The following is a 16,848-nucleotide window of genomic DNA, read 5'->3' on the forward strand; positions in this document are numbered from 1 at the left end:
ATAAATTGTAAAAGAAATCCTATGGTCTGCTCCATGGGCTTGAAAACCAGGGGCCGGGAGGTTAATTGCTTCCCTGAAGTTTTAAGCAACTTCCAGTGTTAACAGTTTCTGGCTGAAGTTTGTGCAGCTTCTCAGTTGCCTTATGCATAGCTATTTAAATGTGTTAATTGCTGTGAGGTGTGTGTGTATGGATCTGTGCGTGCCTGTGTGATCTGCCTATAAACACACACACACATTTTATCTGTCTGCTTTTTATACTGTTGCTTTCCCAATTATTTGTGTTCTAATCCCTTCCATCCTTGGGATGTAGCACATGAAGTTGTGCAACAGTGAAAGTTGTTCTGAAGCAGTTTATATTTGCAGGTAAATTTCTTCTAGAGTTAGGAGAATTAAGGGGCTTACTGGAATTCTGTCCCTTCTATGCTGTCCTTTCCCTACTCTTACTTAGGGATGGATGAGGAACAACTAATGACCATAAATGTCTTACAGAAAATGACATGCAAATATAGCTTAAAATATAACCTTATTTTGCTTTTGCCGTCACAGTTAGTCCAAGTCCTGATAAGAAGCCAGTAAGATAACTTTACATCTGTCCTAAGTGTTCTCTGAAAAGATGAATTTTTCAATTCTATGTCATTTGAAAGCCAGGACTTACTGTGTCATTCTTACATGTTACATGTAAGAATGCTAGGTACAAAAAGCAGCTTTGTTTTTTAAGCACGAGTTAAGAAAGTTCTTTGCAAATTTACTTCCATATACATGAGTAAAAGTAAAAGATAATACCAAGAGATTACATTAAAACAGCAAAAAGCTTTTGAACAACAGACTTCTATATCCTTTGTGCCAATACAGTTAATCCTACCTTTTCAACTTCCATAAGTAAAAACTGCTTTATAAGCTTTCAAAAACGTATAACTTTTGGTGCTGGTTGCCTTCTTGAAATGCCTCCTGCGCTGAGAGCCTGATGTTATGCACCTAATTTTGCCATTATAGTCCCATATCTACAATTTAACTAAGATTTTGAGCATATTTAAAATCATATTTAAGTCCCAACTATATAAAAGTCTAAGTTAAAATTCTGCACTTCTAAGACAAAATTCCTGAGTAAGCAAAATATTAGTGGTGGAGTTATAATAATAAAAATCTTTGGTTTTTAACATAGTTCAGTCATATCTGAACAGAGAAGACTTCAAAGTAGTTGAAGGAAGTAATGAGTTCAAGTACAGTATAACTTTTAATTTATTGTGGTGTAGAATATGTCTAAACAAGCAACTGTTTGTTCATGTACATAATAATGTACAGCCAGGATCCTCATGCCAGCAGATTTTCTTCTAAATTACCTTACAAGTAATTTATGTTTTCTTACATAGGAGAAAAGATAAAAGGCAAGCTTGAAGGAACTTCCTCTCATATGCCAGTGAAGTATGTGGAGGAATGTATCTGTATCTAGTCAGTGAACAGCTTGCAGATGTCTACAGATAGGTTCTTTCTATTCAATAACTTATAAATGATCCCTCTTTTATCTAACCAATTTAAAAAGGAGCTTGCAGAAGGCCTCAGAGGTAAGGATTCTGCATTTCTAAACTTTTCAGTTTATATATCATTGTCCTGTTCGTCTCCAGACAACAGTTAAATCTTTAAAAATACCTGTGAAGTTTCATGCAGCTGTCAGCTTCTTGTTGTCTGTACCCATGAATGAGGAAATGTTCTTTTGAGGGGTAGATTGTTTGAATGAGAAATTTTAAGATCAAATGAGCTATTGATTGATTAATGCATGTTCTTGAAAAGACTCGGTTCGCCATTAGGTTCACTGAAGTAATAGATGTTACATTTTCCACTCAGAGAAATCAGATTGTTTAATTCCAGTGATAGCTGCAAGGAATGCAACTGGTTTATTCTTTAAAGTTGTGTCTGTTTTTTATTTATTACTAAAATCTTGACATCTCTGTAGAACTGATGAGAGTCTATAAGTAATAATGGTAGTCCATGCTTTACTCCATGGATGCAGATAGCTTTCTTATTTTGTAGCGTTTTTTTACTAGTCTTTAGGACTTACTTAATGGCAAATAGCCAATATCTCAATTATATCATGATAATTTTGATGGACCAGATAGAACAAAAATTTTATTGGTCTTAACTAGAAACAATCTGAATTCTTTGAATAAACCCTAAACTTTGCAGAAAACAAATCACCTCAGCTATGAAAGTACCACTTCCATACCTCAAAAATTAAAACCTGGCTAAATACTTAGAAAAAGACAAGGAGTAGAAAAAAATGTTTCAAGCCTTCTGGTTTTCCCTTTTTTTGAAAGAATAGGATTTGAGTTTTTTTCTTATTAAATATGTGACTATTTTTAGTGAGTGGGAAATGCACGTAGTTGATTTATATGAAACCAATACTAGTTCTTCCTGGTGCCTGGAAAATGAGTGTTGGAGCTTTGGTAGAAAGCATTCACAAATACACAAACTTAGAGTTTTTCATCATCAGTGAGGAAACAAACCATCTGAAAAAACAGAGGCATTTCATCATTTCATCTCTTGTCTTCAGAGTCTGCCAGATTTGAATGTTGGTTAAAAGGAAGTAAGAAATATCTCTTAATTGCCCCATACCTGAGGACTGTTTCTCAAAGAACAGGACTGTTCTCAGAGCAGTCAGAGCTATTCCTTTCTTTATCTGGCCCACTATGAGTATAAAATTACCTGTGCTTTTGGTGTTTCTGGGTCTTGTCTCAGCTGATATCCTCAAGTATTTTTTCTTTCAGATCACAAACTTACTTAGCTCTTGGCATGAGAGAGCTGTTCCTGTGTGGGGACTTCTGTACCTTCTCAAGTGCTAAATTTTGAGTGTTTAGTGGCTGAAAAGGAGGCAGGCCAAAATTTTGCACAGGCCAGATCACTTTTTATTGTCTCGTCCCGATTAAGACTAGTGCAGATGTCATAAAGAAAGCAGCTCGCTGCTGCAGTTGGCCAAGCTCCTTGATTGCTCTTCCGTTCTTTTCCCTCCCTGGAATCCCTGGTCAAAATTACAGAAATGCCTGAGAGATGCACGGTACTAAATGCTTTTGAAGATGCTACTCAGGATGTTGAAAATTGTCACCTCTACATGGGAGGAAGTTTATTATTTTGAAGAGGTGTTTGTTTTCTCATGGGCCTGCAACACCAAAGTGGTGAAATTTACTGAATGTTTCCTTGACCTGTGAATTTTTGATCTTTACTCAGTGATTGGTGTTCTGGCATCTTCTACTTTAAGTTCTGTTGGAAAAACGGGGTTCATTGAGTTCCTGTTTAGTTTAATTTTGATTCCTAATGAAGTCCTTTTCATGTGGGAGAAATTCAGGTCTGTGTATTTTAGGTTTATTTGTGTTTGTGTGTACACATTTGCATAGTGCATTAACGGAATTATGTTCAGTTAAGGACACAAAGTTTTTAATTTAATGGAAACACTGTGGGCAGGAGCAGCTGAGGATAGATGTGTGAAGCTGCCAGGTGCCCTCTATGAGCAGTGTTCTAAAGCAGATGTCACAGATTATAATTTTGTTACATCCGTTAACCTTTTGCCCATCCTTACTTGCTGTTGAATGCTGTCATCACCCCAGATTATCTCTGACTAAAAAAGCCCTTTTGCAATTCCCATTCTGGGCTGCCCTGTGGATCATCTTGTAAGGAGTGTTAAATGTGTGATCCAGATGGCCTCCAAATTCCTCCCCAGGTGAACTGTGCTCATTCCACTGCAGTTGGGCAATGGTGGAGGCTCCCTTATAACCCTCTCCCTTACCCCAGTCTTGAGTTAGGACTTGAAAAAGGGTTGTAGTTTGCTGTAAGGGTTTTGAAAGCTGATATTTTGAAATAATGCACGTATATATGTATTTATACAGAAAAACCTAGCTTTTATTTAGGAAACAATCTTCTAATCCTGATAATAAGTTTACCATCTGAAAGGGAGCTATATTTAGAGCATGGTAAATGGCCTGTGGAACAGTCTGAGGGACCACATTGCTGAAATTATATTTGTTAATTTTTTTAAGAAAACTGAAGACAGGAATTTTCTTGAAGCTGTGTATGCTGCACACGATCTGATGTTCACTGCAGTCTGTCTTAGGTCTTTTTCTGATGTTTATGAGTGTTGACCAAAACCATTAATGCTGAATATCCCAGCTGACCGGGCAGAGATGTATTAAAAAGTATATAAAAAACCCTCACCTTGATAATTTTGCTGCATTATTAGAATTCTTCATTCCTTAACAGAGCAGTTGAGTTCCAATAAAGACAGCAAGCCAGGAAATTCCTGCATGAAGGCCAACATGAATACCTGAGAATTGTGTTTAGGTGACTAAGCAAGCTGCAGGAGAACGGGGACAGTAAACAGGGCTGCAGATTTCACAGATGAAATGGAAGTAATGCCTGTGTATGGTTTGAAAGAGCAGTGAGATTGCTGCTTTGGTTTGCTGGGCTATTCAGACTTTCGCTGCAGTCTGTTCAGATTAGGACTATTTCTTGGTTGTATGTTTTGTCTCATTGGATGGGAACCTATTTCTCACCTGTAAAGTACATGTTTGCCTAATCTTATTCGAGGTCATTGTTTTGAAGTAATCGCTAGCATCGGAGCTTATATCAGGTTTCCACCTAACTTGAGAAACAGCTCTTTTTTTGTGGCTCGGCTGGCTACAGGGAATGCAGAATACAGTGTGAAAATAGCAATGCATATGACCAGTTTGATTAACTGTATCAAAGTCCTTATTAAATGTCTAGCTGTAGCCACTGAAATCTTGAAATCTTCAAAAACTAATGTATATTTGGATTTGCTTCTTAATTGTTTTGTATCTGAGTCTGGGAAATCTGTGTGCTAAATTCAGTGTAAGTCCTGCTTTATAGCACCTGTGATTGCAGATGTCTCATAGGAAACTGTCCTGAGTCAAACTGGAATGGAAGGACCTGGTATTTAACTTCTTATGCTACATTAATACCAGTAGGTATTGTGATCTCAGCCTAGAGATCGAGGCAAAAAAAAAAGATGTCAGTTCTGTCATGACATGGTTTCAGATCAAAATCTCATATGTTTTTCAATCATGGAATTGTTTTTCATAATCCTTGTATTAAGGTTAAATATATTTTTATTGTGTTAAAAGCTTTGGGTTTTGTTCATACAAAATCTGGAAGTAGAATGTCTAGACTTTGAATTATGCTAAATCCATCCCAGGATTATTTATTTGGGGTTATTTGTACAGAAGTGCCATTAATGTGTTGAGCAGTTCGTTCTGGGACAGCAGGGACATGAGAGTCAGCTGTAACTCAGGGGTGAACATGACATTTGCTACATTTGACTTGCATGGGTGTTCTGTTATTTTAATGAAAGCAATAGTTTTGTTTAGAAAGCCAATTTTAAAAACACCCAAACATGAAAATATTTTGGTATTTTATATATATCTATATATAGAAATGTTTATGTAAAACCGCAGAGTGGAAATGCCATAGTTTTTAATTGGCATTGACTTTACCTAAGGTGCACCCCCACTTAGTACGGTGTTATCACAAATTCACACCATCTCAAAAATGTGCTTCTAGCAGCAAATCCAAGAAGAAATTGTAGTTTATTGTAGGGGAAATCACTTTCTTTCACTTTGATTCTTAGTAACTCCTTCTTGTGAAAATAAGAGAAAGAGGAGTTCGTGACTTGCAAGATATTTCATTTGCTGGTCTTAGTAATTTTTACTTTTAATCTTGTGTTAGGGATCCATTAATTTTCTGATCAGAGAAGTTTATCATCTGGAAATCTCTACAATTTCTTGTGTAGAAGTTGACCTGAGGTTTATTACTTCAGTGTTTATAATTGGGTTTTAGTGGTCTTTGTGGATGGATGTTAAAGCCCTGATGGATAGTGTCACCTTCCCAGGAGTTTTTATCACATGGCCTTGCTCTAGTTTGTCTCTGACAATTCTAAACTTTGGGGAAGCACAAACCCCTCTCCTTTGTGGACATTTGCCATAGTTCTGTATGAAATGTTGCACTTCAGCAAGCCTTCATGTGTGGGAGGAATATTTTTAGCATTCATTGTTTCAAATCTCCCTTTTCCCCTGTTGGCATCTTACTCCATTTGCTTCTCACAGGATAAGAGAAAGTTAAACTGTTCCTTTTTATCATACAGGACTTAGAGTGGGACAGAGTGTGTAAGACTTCTCTTGGGGAACCTGCTTCCCAATAGTCTCCGTGAGGAATCTGGAATCATTCTGATGAGAAACTGCCTGGTAGCATGAATAATGTTTGCCTAGCCTGGCTCAGAAGCAAGGAAGGAAGCTAATTTTTACCAGAGGTAGAGAAGGTAATATGTAGGGTTGTAATAATCTTGCCAGATCTGATGTCCACAAGATCAGATATTTAATCTAAGTTAGTTATCTGGGCTCCTGAGACAGTAAATAGCACAAAAGATGCATTGTCAGAGGGCAGTTTATTCACTTCTGAGACAGACAACAGAGGCCCTTTCCAGAGAGCCATTCATAAGAAATTTATACTAAGAAACGTGGTTGTTGCTAGCACAGATGTCTTTTAAGTGCCCCATTGTTAATTTTGTAAAATCCTAAAACCTTTTGAGGTAGAAAATAAGAAGATACACATTTGAAAGATGTGCATGCACAGGGTGGACACTTGCTTGTGTAAGCACTAGGACACTTGTATAAATTTTAAGCATGCAGCCTGCGAAGATTAGGTGAAGGAAAAATAACAATAAAAGCAACAGTAAAATTACTTGGGAACATCTTTTAAATAGTTTTACTGGCAGCTATTGACACAAGCGCATGAGAAATGTGTATAATTTAGAAAAGCAAGATGGCTCCTAGATTGAATGTCAAGTCAGAGCTGGCGCTCTGTGTTACATAGTAAACTTGATTTTCGGAACAGTGAAGATTTTTGACGATGGACAGTTTGTAAGAGCAGCTCGAAGCCTGACGTGTTCAGGTGTGACACGTTGATGTGGAGTCATATTGTTGCCCTCTGCTGGCATCTGCTGAAAGCTCCTAAGGCCTTACTCATCAAGCACCATGGTGTCCGTGGTTGATTTCAGAGGGCAACTGTTAATCTGTTTCAGACAAACTCAAGCCCATCCTTTGAAGGCAAAAGTCATTCTCTTTAAAGAGACTTGGGGGTGGGGGAGAGAGGGAGTAGGGTACAACTCCTACCTGTCATCGCTCATCTGCTTACAAACTGCTGAAAGCTTTAAATTCTACATTCAAAAGCCCCCAAACATAAAAATGTCAGCTGAATTAATTAAATATTTGAGTACTGACAACTGTTGGAGTGTTTGAATTTCAGAGGCATGAATTAAAGGCATCGAGGGTCAGGAGAGGGAGGATCATATATCAAACTGCTCAGTGAAAACACAGCTCTAACACAGAGATAGTTGTCATCGTCTTAAAAAAGAACCCCAAACCCCAATTCACACAGTTTTGCTTTCTGAGAGATGACAGAACACAAGAGAGAAAAATATTTGTGTTTCACAGATAGTGAAACACAGATAGTGTTCACAGACAGTGCCTTGCTGTACTATCTTGTGCAGCTGTCATTCACTGAGTTATTTATACAGGAGTAAAAGACAGAAGACAACAAAATAATCTGTCTACAAAATAGGGGAGGGTGTACATCTTCTTCCTTAAATAATCATTTCACCTCAGGTGCCCTTGAATCTCTACACAACATGTGGATATGGAGATTTCATGTCCAGCAGTGACTCCTAGTCTGTATCTTTGGGATATTGGTGAAATAGTCTGGTTTGGGCTTTTTAAACTGTAAAATGTATTTAATCTTACTTGCCTATTTTAGAAGATTGAATATGAGTGTTAATAAGTGCTTGAAATTTCGTCTGTGTTAAATCTATGCATGCAGAGAGATATATGTATATACACACCTTTGTGAGCAGAAAGCTGTGCATTGACTTCATAAAGTAGGCTTTGCTTAACTTGTGACCAGCCTTTACTTGAGAAGACACCTTCAACATTACGGTTGTGTAGAACAAAATCCAATTTGTTAACAGAAAATTATCATCTTAATTTTTTGACCTGTGTTTTGTAATGGAAACAACCTGATCTTTTAAAGTGTTGTATACAGGAACAGGAGGCAGTAGACTCAGATTCCAGTACATCGCCTAAAGAGTTAAAAATTAAAATGCATTTCTTCCAAATGGTGGTGCTCAGAAACTCTTTACTGTTTGTCTCTGAACAGCTCACTATCCACATTACACTAATGTGAGTTTGGGAAAATCGATGCCAAATGACACCAGGGTAATGGAGCATTAAACAAATACCTTTCAGATATGGGATGCTGCTAAGATTGTTCTGTTTCTATTTCAGTCATAAATTGTGACACAAATATTGCAGAAACTTTTGATTAACCTTCTAATACAGATACAGCACTATAAAAGAGTGGATTTTATATTTATATTATAATGGGATTCTGACACCCAGAGGCCTCTAATAATGACCAGATGTGAAATAGAAAAACAATTTGGGAGCAGTTAGTGCCTAACCATAAAAGTGACCATGTGTAAATCACTGTAGAATGCGGTTTGAGCAAGGGCATTAGGTGTTTTCTTTTTGGTTTTATTTTTCCCCCCCCAAGGCTGTCTGTCTGTATTCATATATTGTAGTGCAAAACCAGTCAGCAAAGAGGAATATTTTGATCCAGCACTGCATCCTGCTCAGGCAGGATTGTTTGTAATTTTTCTAAAGTTTGATCTGTTCTTTGAACAGAGTGTGAAGATGAGGCCAGAGTAAAGTAGTTCAGTTTGACAAAGAGCTGTGCTGCAAAGCATTCATCCTCTGAGGGCACATTTCTGGGTTCTGATGCTTCTCTTGTTCTCAGGTGAGCGTCCTTACCAGTGTCCTTACTGTGACAAAGCGTTCAGCAAGAATGATGGCTTGAAGATGCACATTCGCACCCACACCAGGGTAAGTCCCCCATAATTTTATGTTTACTTGAGGATTGTCTGTGACTCATGGGTGGTGAAAAGTAATTAATTGCTGTTTGTGTAGAGATTAGGCTCTGCCAACCAAGGTATTTTATACTTACCAAAATAAGAGGCAAAGATTCAAGTCATTAACTTATAAATTCTAATTAGGACTCCCTTAGTGTCTGTTTTTTCTGTATTTGATTTCTTTTATGTTGGAATAATAGCTGTACTAACCTCTTCATTTAACCTGTGGTTATTTATAGATATAAATTAATGTTGTTTACTGAGTAAACGGTTCTGTAAAGGCTTCACTGTTACTGAAGCTTCAATATCCAGTGTTCTGATTCATACTGTGCCTGTAAAATCCAGTCACTCTGAGCTTTTCTAGAGGCTCTGCTTTACTAACTGATGACAATTCTTAAGATGCAAAATTACTTTATATAACTTTTATTTAACTGGGAGCTGTTACAGCTCACAGAGATCAGTGCAGCCTTGAGGCCAAACCAAGAAAGTTCTGCATCTATTGGGAAATAGGAAGGGTGGCATTTAACTTAGTAGTCTCCATATGCAAATGGGCACACAGAATTGCTTTCTGAATAAGTAAAAATAAAAAGAAAAACTGTTTGTTTAAATTTCTGCTGTTCTATGTGGGTCTTCAGCATATTAACTATGAGGTCCTAGATGAAGTTTTAGCTTTTGTACCCCAAACTCTCCAAGTAATCAGTAGTTTGTGCAATGCTTCTTGGTAGTTCATTGGGAACAGGCTAGTCCCATGTTGTTAGTTGTTTCTCCTTTTTCTCCAGCTGTTAAATCACTTTAAGAAGTGCTATAAATTCTTTTCTGTTGTTACTGTCCCCTCTAGGAGAAATTTCATGACCCATCTAAGTTCTGCATAGCTGTGAGGGGTAAACAAGCTCTGAAACAGTGCCAAATTTAATTTTTTTTCCTGATTTTTCATACAGTTTGAGTAAAAACAACAAACCCCCAGCCTCCATAGGAGAAAAATAGAGTAAAAAATAATAATAGTAGGCTTTTAGAGTCTACAGTGATTTACACCAAGTGTAAAGTGTCTTTCTTCAAAGCATTTTTTAGCTAATAGGAAAGGGAGGAGTTAAGAAAATAAATTTTAAGGAGTGCATTTCTTTTTAATATATGTAGATGCTGTAATTAGACAGGCTTTGTGTTGCACTAAGAACATAATAAAATTTGGTTTAAAATGTCTCAGGAAATGCTGTGCTGTACTGTGTAGGTCAAGTATCACCCTTAGAGGTACAAAGAACTCAGTTCACACCAAATGCGATGTAAGTGTCTCCATATACTTGAGATTTCTTGGTCATCTATATCTGAAAGGTCACATTTCAGATTTTTTTATTTTTGTGTGTGAAGGTGCTTCACAGACCGCTGGTCATTCCCACAGCTATAGGATTAAAATATGCAGCCAAAACATGGTTTTTAGACTTGATTAGGTTTTGGTTCTTTTTGTGGTCATGCTGCTCCTAATCCAAAACTTGACAGTGAGGCACATTCATATATGAATGGCATTCCATGTTCATTTATCTCCATGTAAATGTTATTTTACTTTGAGACAACAAGAATCAGCACTGGTAACATTTACATTACCAGTAATTTTAAAATTGAAGCCTGTTGCTATGATCTTGTATGTCCCAACTTTCCCTCTTCCTCACAGTTCACCTTATTTAATATTACAGTCGAACTGGATAACTAAAAAAATCAAAGGAGGTCTTAGTAGGAGCAGGAAAAAAATGGGCTAGAATTATTAATAAAAACGGTAGAAGAGGAAGTGTATTACCAATTTCCATGGATTTTCAAGCCTGAAGGAGGAATTATTCTGGGTCTGTTCTGAACATTGTCCATGCAGTACTGTATCATAATAAGCTGTATTTTATTGTTCAGGTGAGTAAATATTAGTGCAGGTACAGGGGTATAAATATGTATTTTAGTTGATGTGATTCAAATGTAAGTGCAAGAGCAGAGTGGTGAAGGGAATTGGACAGGGGGGAAGAGGGAGCAGGTGATACTGAGAGGTAAATGGGGAAGACACCATTATTTACAAGAGCACTTGAGTGCTTGGCAAGAATGTGAAGTTTTAGTTAATCTTAGTAGTAGGTTGATGCTTGTCAGTAATGCAGGGTACAGGAACCAAACAAAACCCCTTTCAACAGAGGAAATAGCTGCTGAGCTGTTCAGATGAGTCTTTTTGAAGTGCGTGCTCATGATCTGAATCCTGACTCTGAAGGAGATGTGTTCTAACTGCACAGTGTAAGGACTTCTCCAGCGAGGAAAGAAACCTGTGCAGAAAGAGTTTGAAACCCCTGAGCGCAGTACTAATGCACTAGAAGGTGTTCTGTGCTCCTAGGCTATGTAAACAAAGACAAAACAAAAGATTAGGAAATAAAAAAGGTACTGTTTGCCAAAGGTCTGGGTCCTTTTGTCAGTTCTAAGAACAGGAAAAGCCCGGAAGTCACTCTTGAAATTTCTCTTTTTGGTCATCCCATCTTCTGACTTTTCAAAACAGTGTAGGGTTGTTGGCTCTTCCTTTTTTTACCCTTTCCTACACGTATGTTTTGTTTGAAATTTATTCTTGCATGCAAAATCATTATTCAAGGACTGAATAGTGAGATGTATAAATCCTGAAGGTATTTTTGTATCAGCTGAGCCTAGCAATGTGGAAATAAACACAATCATGCAAGGGCTATTCTCATAAATATCTTGAAAAAAAGAATCTGGTCTTTTGGCCAGAAAGTTTGTGAAGTAGCTTAAAAGTAATACTGTGACATTCACCAAGACAGGAGAGATTAAATCTCCATGTATTTTACCAGTGAGCTTAAATGCCAAACCTGATGCTGGGGATCAGGGAAGGCTGCTGGAAAAATCATTGTAGAAAGTTGATTAAGGTCTGGCAGCTGCTAAAGTGAGCACAGCCTGGGTGGCCACAGGTGTCAGCTCCAGTTCTGGAGTAAACAGAGAAGGTAAGGCCAAACCCCTGCTGGCCAGGGCAGGGGGAGAAAACACCACCCACCTGACATTAAAATGTCACCTGAGTACTGATTTGTTTCTATGAAAGTAAATGTGTTTGGTTTATGGTTTGATGGGTTTGGGTTTTTTTTTTTTCCCCTTACGGAGAAATATAACAGCCTAGGAAAACATAAATGAGGAACTCATTGAAGTTGTTGATGAAATGAATTTACAGACCCTATCAGCTTTGAGGGGGAATACATGCACACTTCCAACCCTCACACTGCAGGAAACATCAGCTCCTTCCTAAGGCTTTATTCAGTGCCTGACTTAACATTCCATCATTCGAACTTAAACATGTGGAAAAATTATTTTATGTTACAGCAATAGAATTGGTAATGTTTGAAAATACGGCCATTGATAGGTGCCCAGAGTTATTGTCACGTTAAATTGATGTTTTCATTACTTCTGAGAATGGTGATTTTATTACAGTTGATTTCAGTGATGGAAAACAGAAAGAGTCGAAGCTATTTGAAAAAGGCTTTTCAGCACTTGATTTAAATCTTTCATATTTACATATAGCAGGTATATTCAATTTTTATAGCTTGTTTAAAAATCTGATTTCCAGTGGGTGGGAGCTGCCAGCCTGGGCTCAAATGGTGCATTTCTGAGGTAATTTAAAAAGTAGAGAAATTTCAGTGTATCATTTTTGTTTCATGCATAAATGCCTACTATTTTAAAACACAGTATTATTTAAATACATTTAAAACCACATTGTGTGCGGGAATTAACCAACCTTGAGTTAATTTCGATTTTTATTTATGAATTTTGTGGGAATAGGGATAAATCATGGTAAGTATAGAAGTGAGGCAGTCTCTTGTAGAGGATCCTTCCCATCAGTGTTTGAGCTCATTGCTAGGACAGTACAAAAAGAGGTCCTGAGTTAAACAGGGTTTCCAAGGCACTCATTTATAACTTTATAGTGCACCTTCTTTTTTAACCCAAAAGAATATTAAAATAATAGTAAATGAGAAATAATGCAAGGACAATATTGACATAATTTCACTTCTCCTGTGTTTCCCAGGAAATAATAGGGCTTTAAAGTTTGAGCAAGGGTCATGTGTTCTAGAAGCACCATAGAATGCTGTTGTCAAAAAAAAAAAATTACTTTTTTGTACTAAATATAGACTTCTGTGCACATGACAGTGAGTAATGAAATAATATGATGTGTTGATTGAATTTGGAGGGGTTTTTCCATATTGGATTTTGTCTGTATTTCCCTGTCGGTGAGATAGGAGTGAGTTCCCAAACATCTGCCTGAGGATGATGACTTTGCCAGGGCTGTGGTTTCCTTGCCTCTGGAATTTGTGTTTGCATTCAGAATGTGGAAGGTTTGAATCCCACTGCAGCTATATTTTCATACTTTTTTTACATAATATTGACTGATGATCATCCCTTCCTCGTGGAGTGAAAATGTACTTTTTCTATATCAATACTATTTTTTTTCCAGGAGCAGGTGAACATCCACTGAATTTTCATCATGGCTGATTAAATAAACCCTCCTTCATTAAATTTTAGGGGCAGAAATTACCTCAGCAGCTGAAAAAAACCACAAAAAAATAAGAACTTTCCAGATTATGGGCAGCAAATAGGCAGGAGTACCATAGAAAATGGGAAGTTAATGATATGGTAAAGCCCAGCTAATTGCATATACTCTATCTTTTTTAAGAAATGCACTTTTTTTCCCTGGCAGGCATTTCAGAGGAAGATGCATGCTTTTGTTTTAATTACAAATTTTATTGCAAAAAAAGATTATTTTTTTAATACTCCTAAAACTGAATTAATTGAGATCTGTTCTAACAAAAACATTAGCCATTTCTAATAAAAGTCACATTTTTGTTTAAATCTGCCAAAATTATTTCACAGTTGTTTTAACAGGAAGGTTTCTTGGCCTGAAAGGATTTTGCTTTTCAACAGAGGAAGCATGTACTTGTAAAGTGATTTTTAATTGAGGTTTAATATTATAAGTTTCAAATCCCTACCACTTCTATAGAGTTGTAAATTCTCATCACCTTTTGTCTGCCTGTGTCAATGTTATGTTAGTAATTTAAGTAAGCCTCTGTCTCTGGGTCAGCCACTTGCTGTAACTTGCAGAAACTTTCCAGTTACTAAGAGAGCATCTTGTTAGTTCTTGCACGTTTTTCACACTTAGATACAAAACCGGACTCCATTAACTTGGGCTATCTGTGGTTTTAAGTGTAAGCAGATTTCCTGCATTTTCAGGTTGGCAAAGCTGTAGGATTTCCAGATTTCTCTTTGAGAGTAATGAGCTCCTGGTAGGTGCAAACACGACTGGTATATTTTAATGTTATCTGGCTGGTCATGTTTGTTCATTTGAGGCCACATTTTTCCATTTTCCTGATTTTTTTTTTTTTTTTCAAAACAGTGTTTTTGTTAACCCTCTGTTCAGGCGATAATGCAAGTATGTGTAGCAGCAAATGATATTTATTAAGAGTAATACTGATATTTCCAAAATTGCCTCATAAAAAGCAGTTCGAAAGCAGATAGTGTTACTGTATCTATATCTCACGAGTAGGCATTATGTGAAGCTACTCCTAAAGGAAAGCTTTATTTTAGAACAATAAAAAGAAAGAATATTTAAAAAAAAAATTCTTTTGTGCCCTGTTACATCACCATTATTCATGTCTGTCAATTTTCACGTTCATGTCACAAGTGTAAATGTTTACAAGTAATACGACACGTCAAACTTTTCCTTTTTTCTCTGAACTTCTCTCAAAGTTCAGTTTTCAGCATGTTGAAAATACAGATCCATCAAGTTGATTGTTGTGTTCTTAACTCCTATTTTAATCTTGAGCTATGATTTATTTGGTAATAATAGTGTTTAAATTATGTTTGTCTTGCTGTAACCGTGGAGCTCATGTAATAATTCTAAATTCAGATTTAGAAAGCAAGTTGGAGACACTCCTACCGAAGTCATTGACGTTTCACCTGTGTAACCCATGTTACCAGGTTTACAGAAACAGCCACGTGTACAAGTGCTAAGTTAGTGTACAAGAATGTATTCATATTTCTTAAGGGACGTACAGTCAACTGCAGCAGCAGCTTGCAGTTCAAATATTCTGCATTTAAGTATTTCCATCTGCTGTGCTTGCAGGACAGTGTGCACACTTTCTGTCGAGCTGTTGAAGGTGCCATCAAATGGCCTTGAGATTTGTCATGTTCTGAGTGAGGTCTTCCTAATGCAAAGCACAACTTGCTTAGAATCCAAGGTGTGATTTGTGGTTCAGCTGTCCTCAGACACAGGAGTGTGCACTGCAGGCACTTCTTTATATGACATAGTTGTTGACATCTTGAATTTCTCTCAGTTTTAATGGTGAAACCCATCAGAGATGGGAGCATTTGAGTTAGTGTGCCAGGCTTACACCTTCCAGAGTACCATTGGGCTCTGCTTGGCCTTTCCTTGTTCAGAGGCAGGAAGGTTGTAAATCCTGATCTGCATATTTCTGTTCATACCTGGCATGCTTAAAACTATGATATTAAATCACTGCAGTATCAGCCACATCCTGTCCCTCTCGCTCTCCCTGCTCCCTTCGTCATTTAGATCATCAATAAAAGAAAACACATGTAATCCTTCAGCTTGGCTGCCACCATAGCCCATGGCCTGGCAGATGCTTCTTCAACAGAGGGCAGATTTATAGTACCAGCACTTGCTAACTCCTCTGAAGTCAGACTTGATCTTCCTAGTGAGCTCCTGTTTTGTTGACAGTTAGCAGGTTTTTCTCTTTGCTTGATGTTTTACATCTGTCCAGCTTTTTTCTCATCTCGGTGTTGGCCCCTTTTGTCCTTTTGTGGTGGCATTAACTTTTTCAGACCTGTTGCCGTGGTTTTTTATCTTTTTTTTTTCTCTGCTCACATTTAAAGCAGTGATGGTTATGCCAAGCAAACATCATATTTTCCATGTTACAAGTGTTGCTTTCTCCAAGCATTGTGCAATGGAAATTTGACACGAGGGGGAGAAGCAGGAGAGAGAAAAGGAAAAGCACAGAATGTTTTGTTTTGAAGAAACTGGTCTGTGAGGATGATGTCTTCTTCAAAACCAACAACAAAAAAAAGTCTTTTTCTCTGGAGATAAATCGAGGGCCAAGTTTTTCCCTACAGCACTACTGATTTTCCTGAAACAGACACAGATGTGAATGGAGGGCAGCTTCATTCAGGGGAGAGGAGGCTGGTGTGAATCAGAGTCGTGTCTGCTGAAGTCACTGGAATATACAGATGAAGGGATCTAAAATTAGATCAAAGACAGCTTTGGATGTGTTTCATGCACTACATATGTGAATTTCAATACAAATGCCAAGGAGATGTTAGATACACCCTTTTTTGCCACAGAGAATAATACAAATAGCCAAACATAACCTGTGGGAAGATAATGCAGCCCAGGTTTGTGACTCCAGCTTCCCAGAGTTTAAAATGGTTCTTTGTCCAAACTGGAATCCTGAAATCCATTTAGCACTGAAATGATTCACCTGGTCATTATCAAGTCAATTCTTCAGATAGCCGAAGACCAAGATAATCAAAAGGGAGCGAGTACACCTGGTACAGTTTGCAGTAGTGAATGCTTTCATAGGTGTTTAAGATGTGCACATCATATACTTCACTTTGCACTTTCTGGGGAACAACCTCCACACAAAAAGGCTGCTTTTGGACAACTCGCAGAAATGTGGTTTGTGTTAACCACAATGCAAAACCAATTAAGGGCTTGTTGCAGAAACCTGCTTTTCGTATGGCTTATTCATACATTTGCCTTAAAAATGCAGACCCTACTCCACAAAGTCTTTAGTCAGGGCAGCAAAGCTCCCTTTGACATGAACTTCTTGGTCTAGATGATGATAATTTTTTTTTCACAGATTGGTTCAGAT

The 16,848-nt window shown here is 37.4% G+C and overlaps 1 protein-coding gene across 4 annotated transcripts in view; it reads left to right on the forward strand.

Moving 5' to 3' along the window:
* Positions 1 to 16,848, forward strand: part of PRDM5 (PR/SET domain 5) — an 83,873-nt gene that overhangs the window by 36,634 nt on the left and 30,391 nt on the right. For all 4 annotated transcript variants that reach the window (XR_006019560.1, XR_006019561.1, XM_042048610.1 and 1 more), the window contains exon 14: positions 8,848 to 8,933. Coding sequence is in view for 2 of the 4 variants with exons in the window: in XM_042048610.1 (XP_041904544.1) it covers positions 8,848 to 8,933 (86 nt within the window). In the remaining 2 variants the exon portion in view is untranslated. The remainder of the gene's footprint in view (positions 1 to 8,847; positions 8,934 to 16,848) is intronic.

This window comes from Corvus kubaryi, unplaced genomic scaffold (assembly GCF_017639235.1).
Source record: "Corvus kubaryi isolate FWS band 111438036 unplaced genomic scaffold, C.kubaryi_AGA036_p1.0 67, whole genome shotgun sequence".
NCBI lineage: Eukaryota > Metazoa > Chordata > Aves > Passeriformes > Corvidae > Corvus > Corvus kubaryi.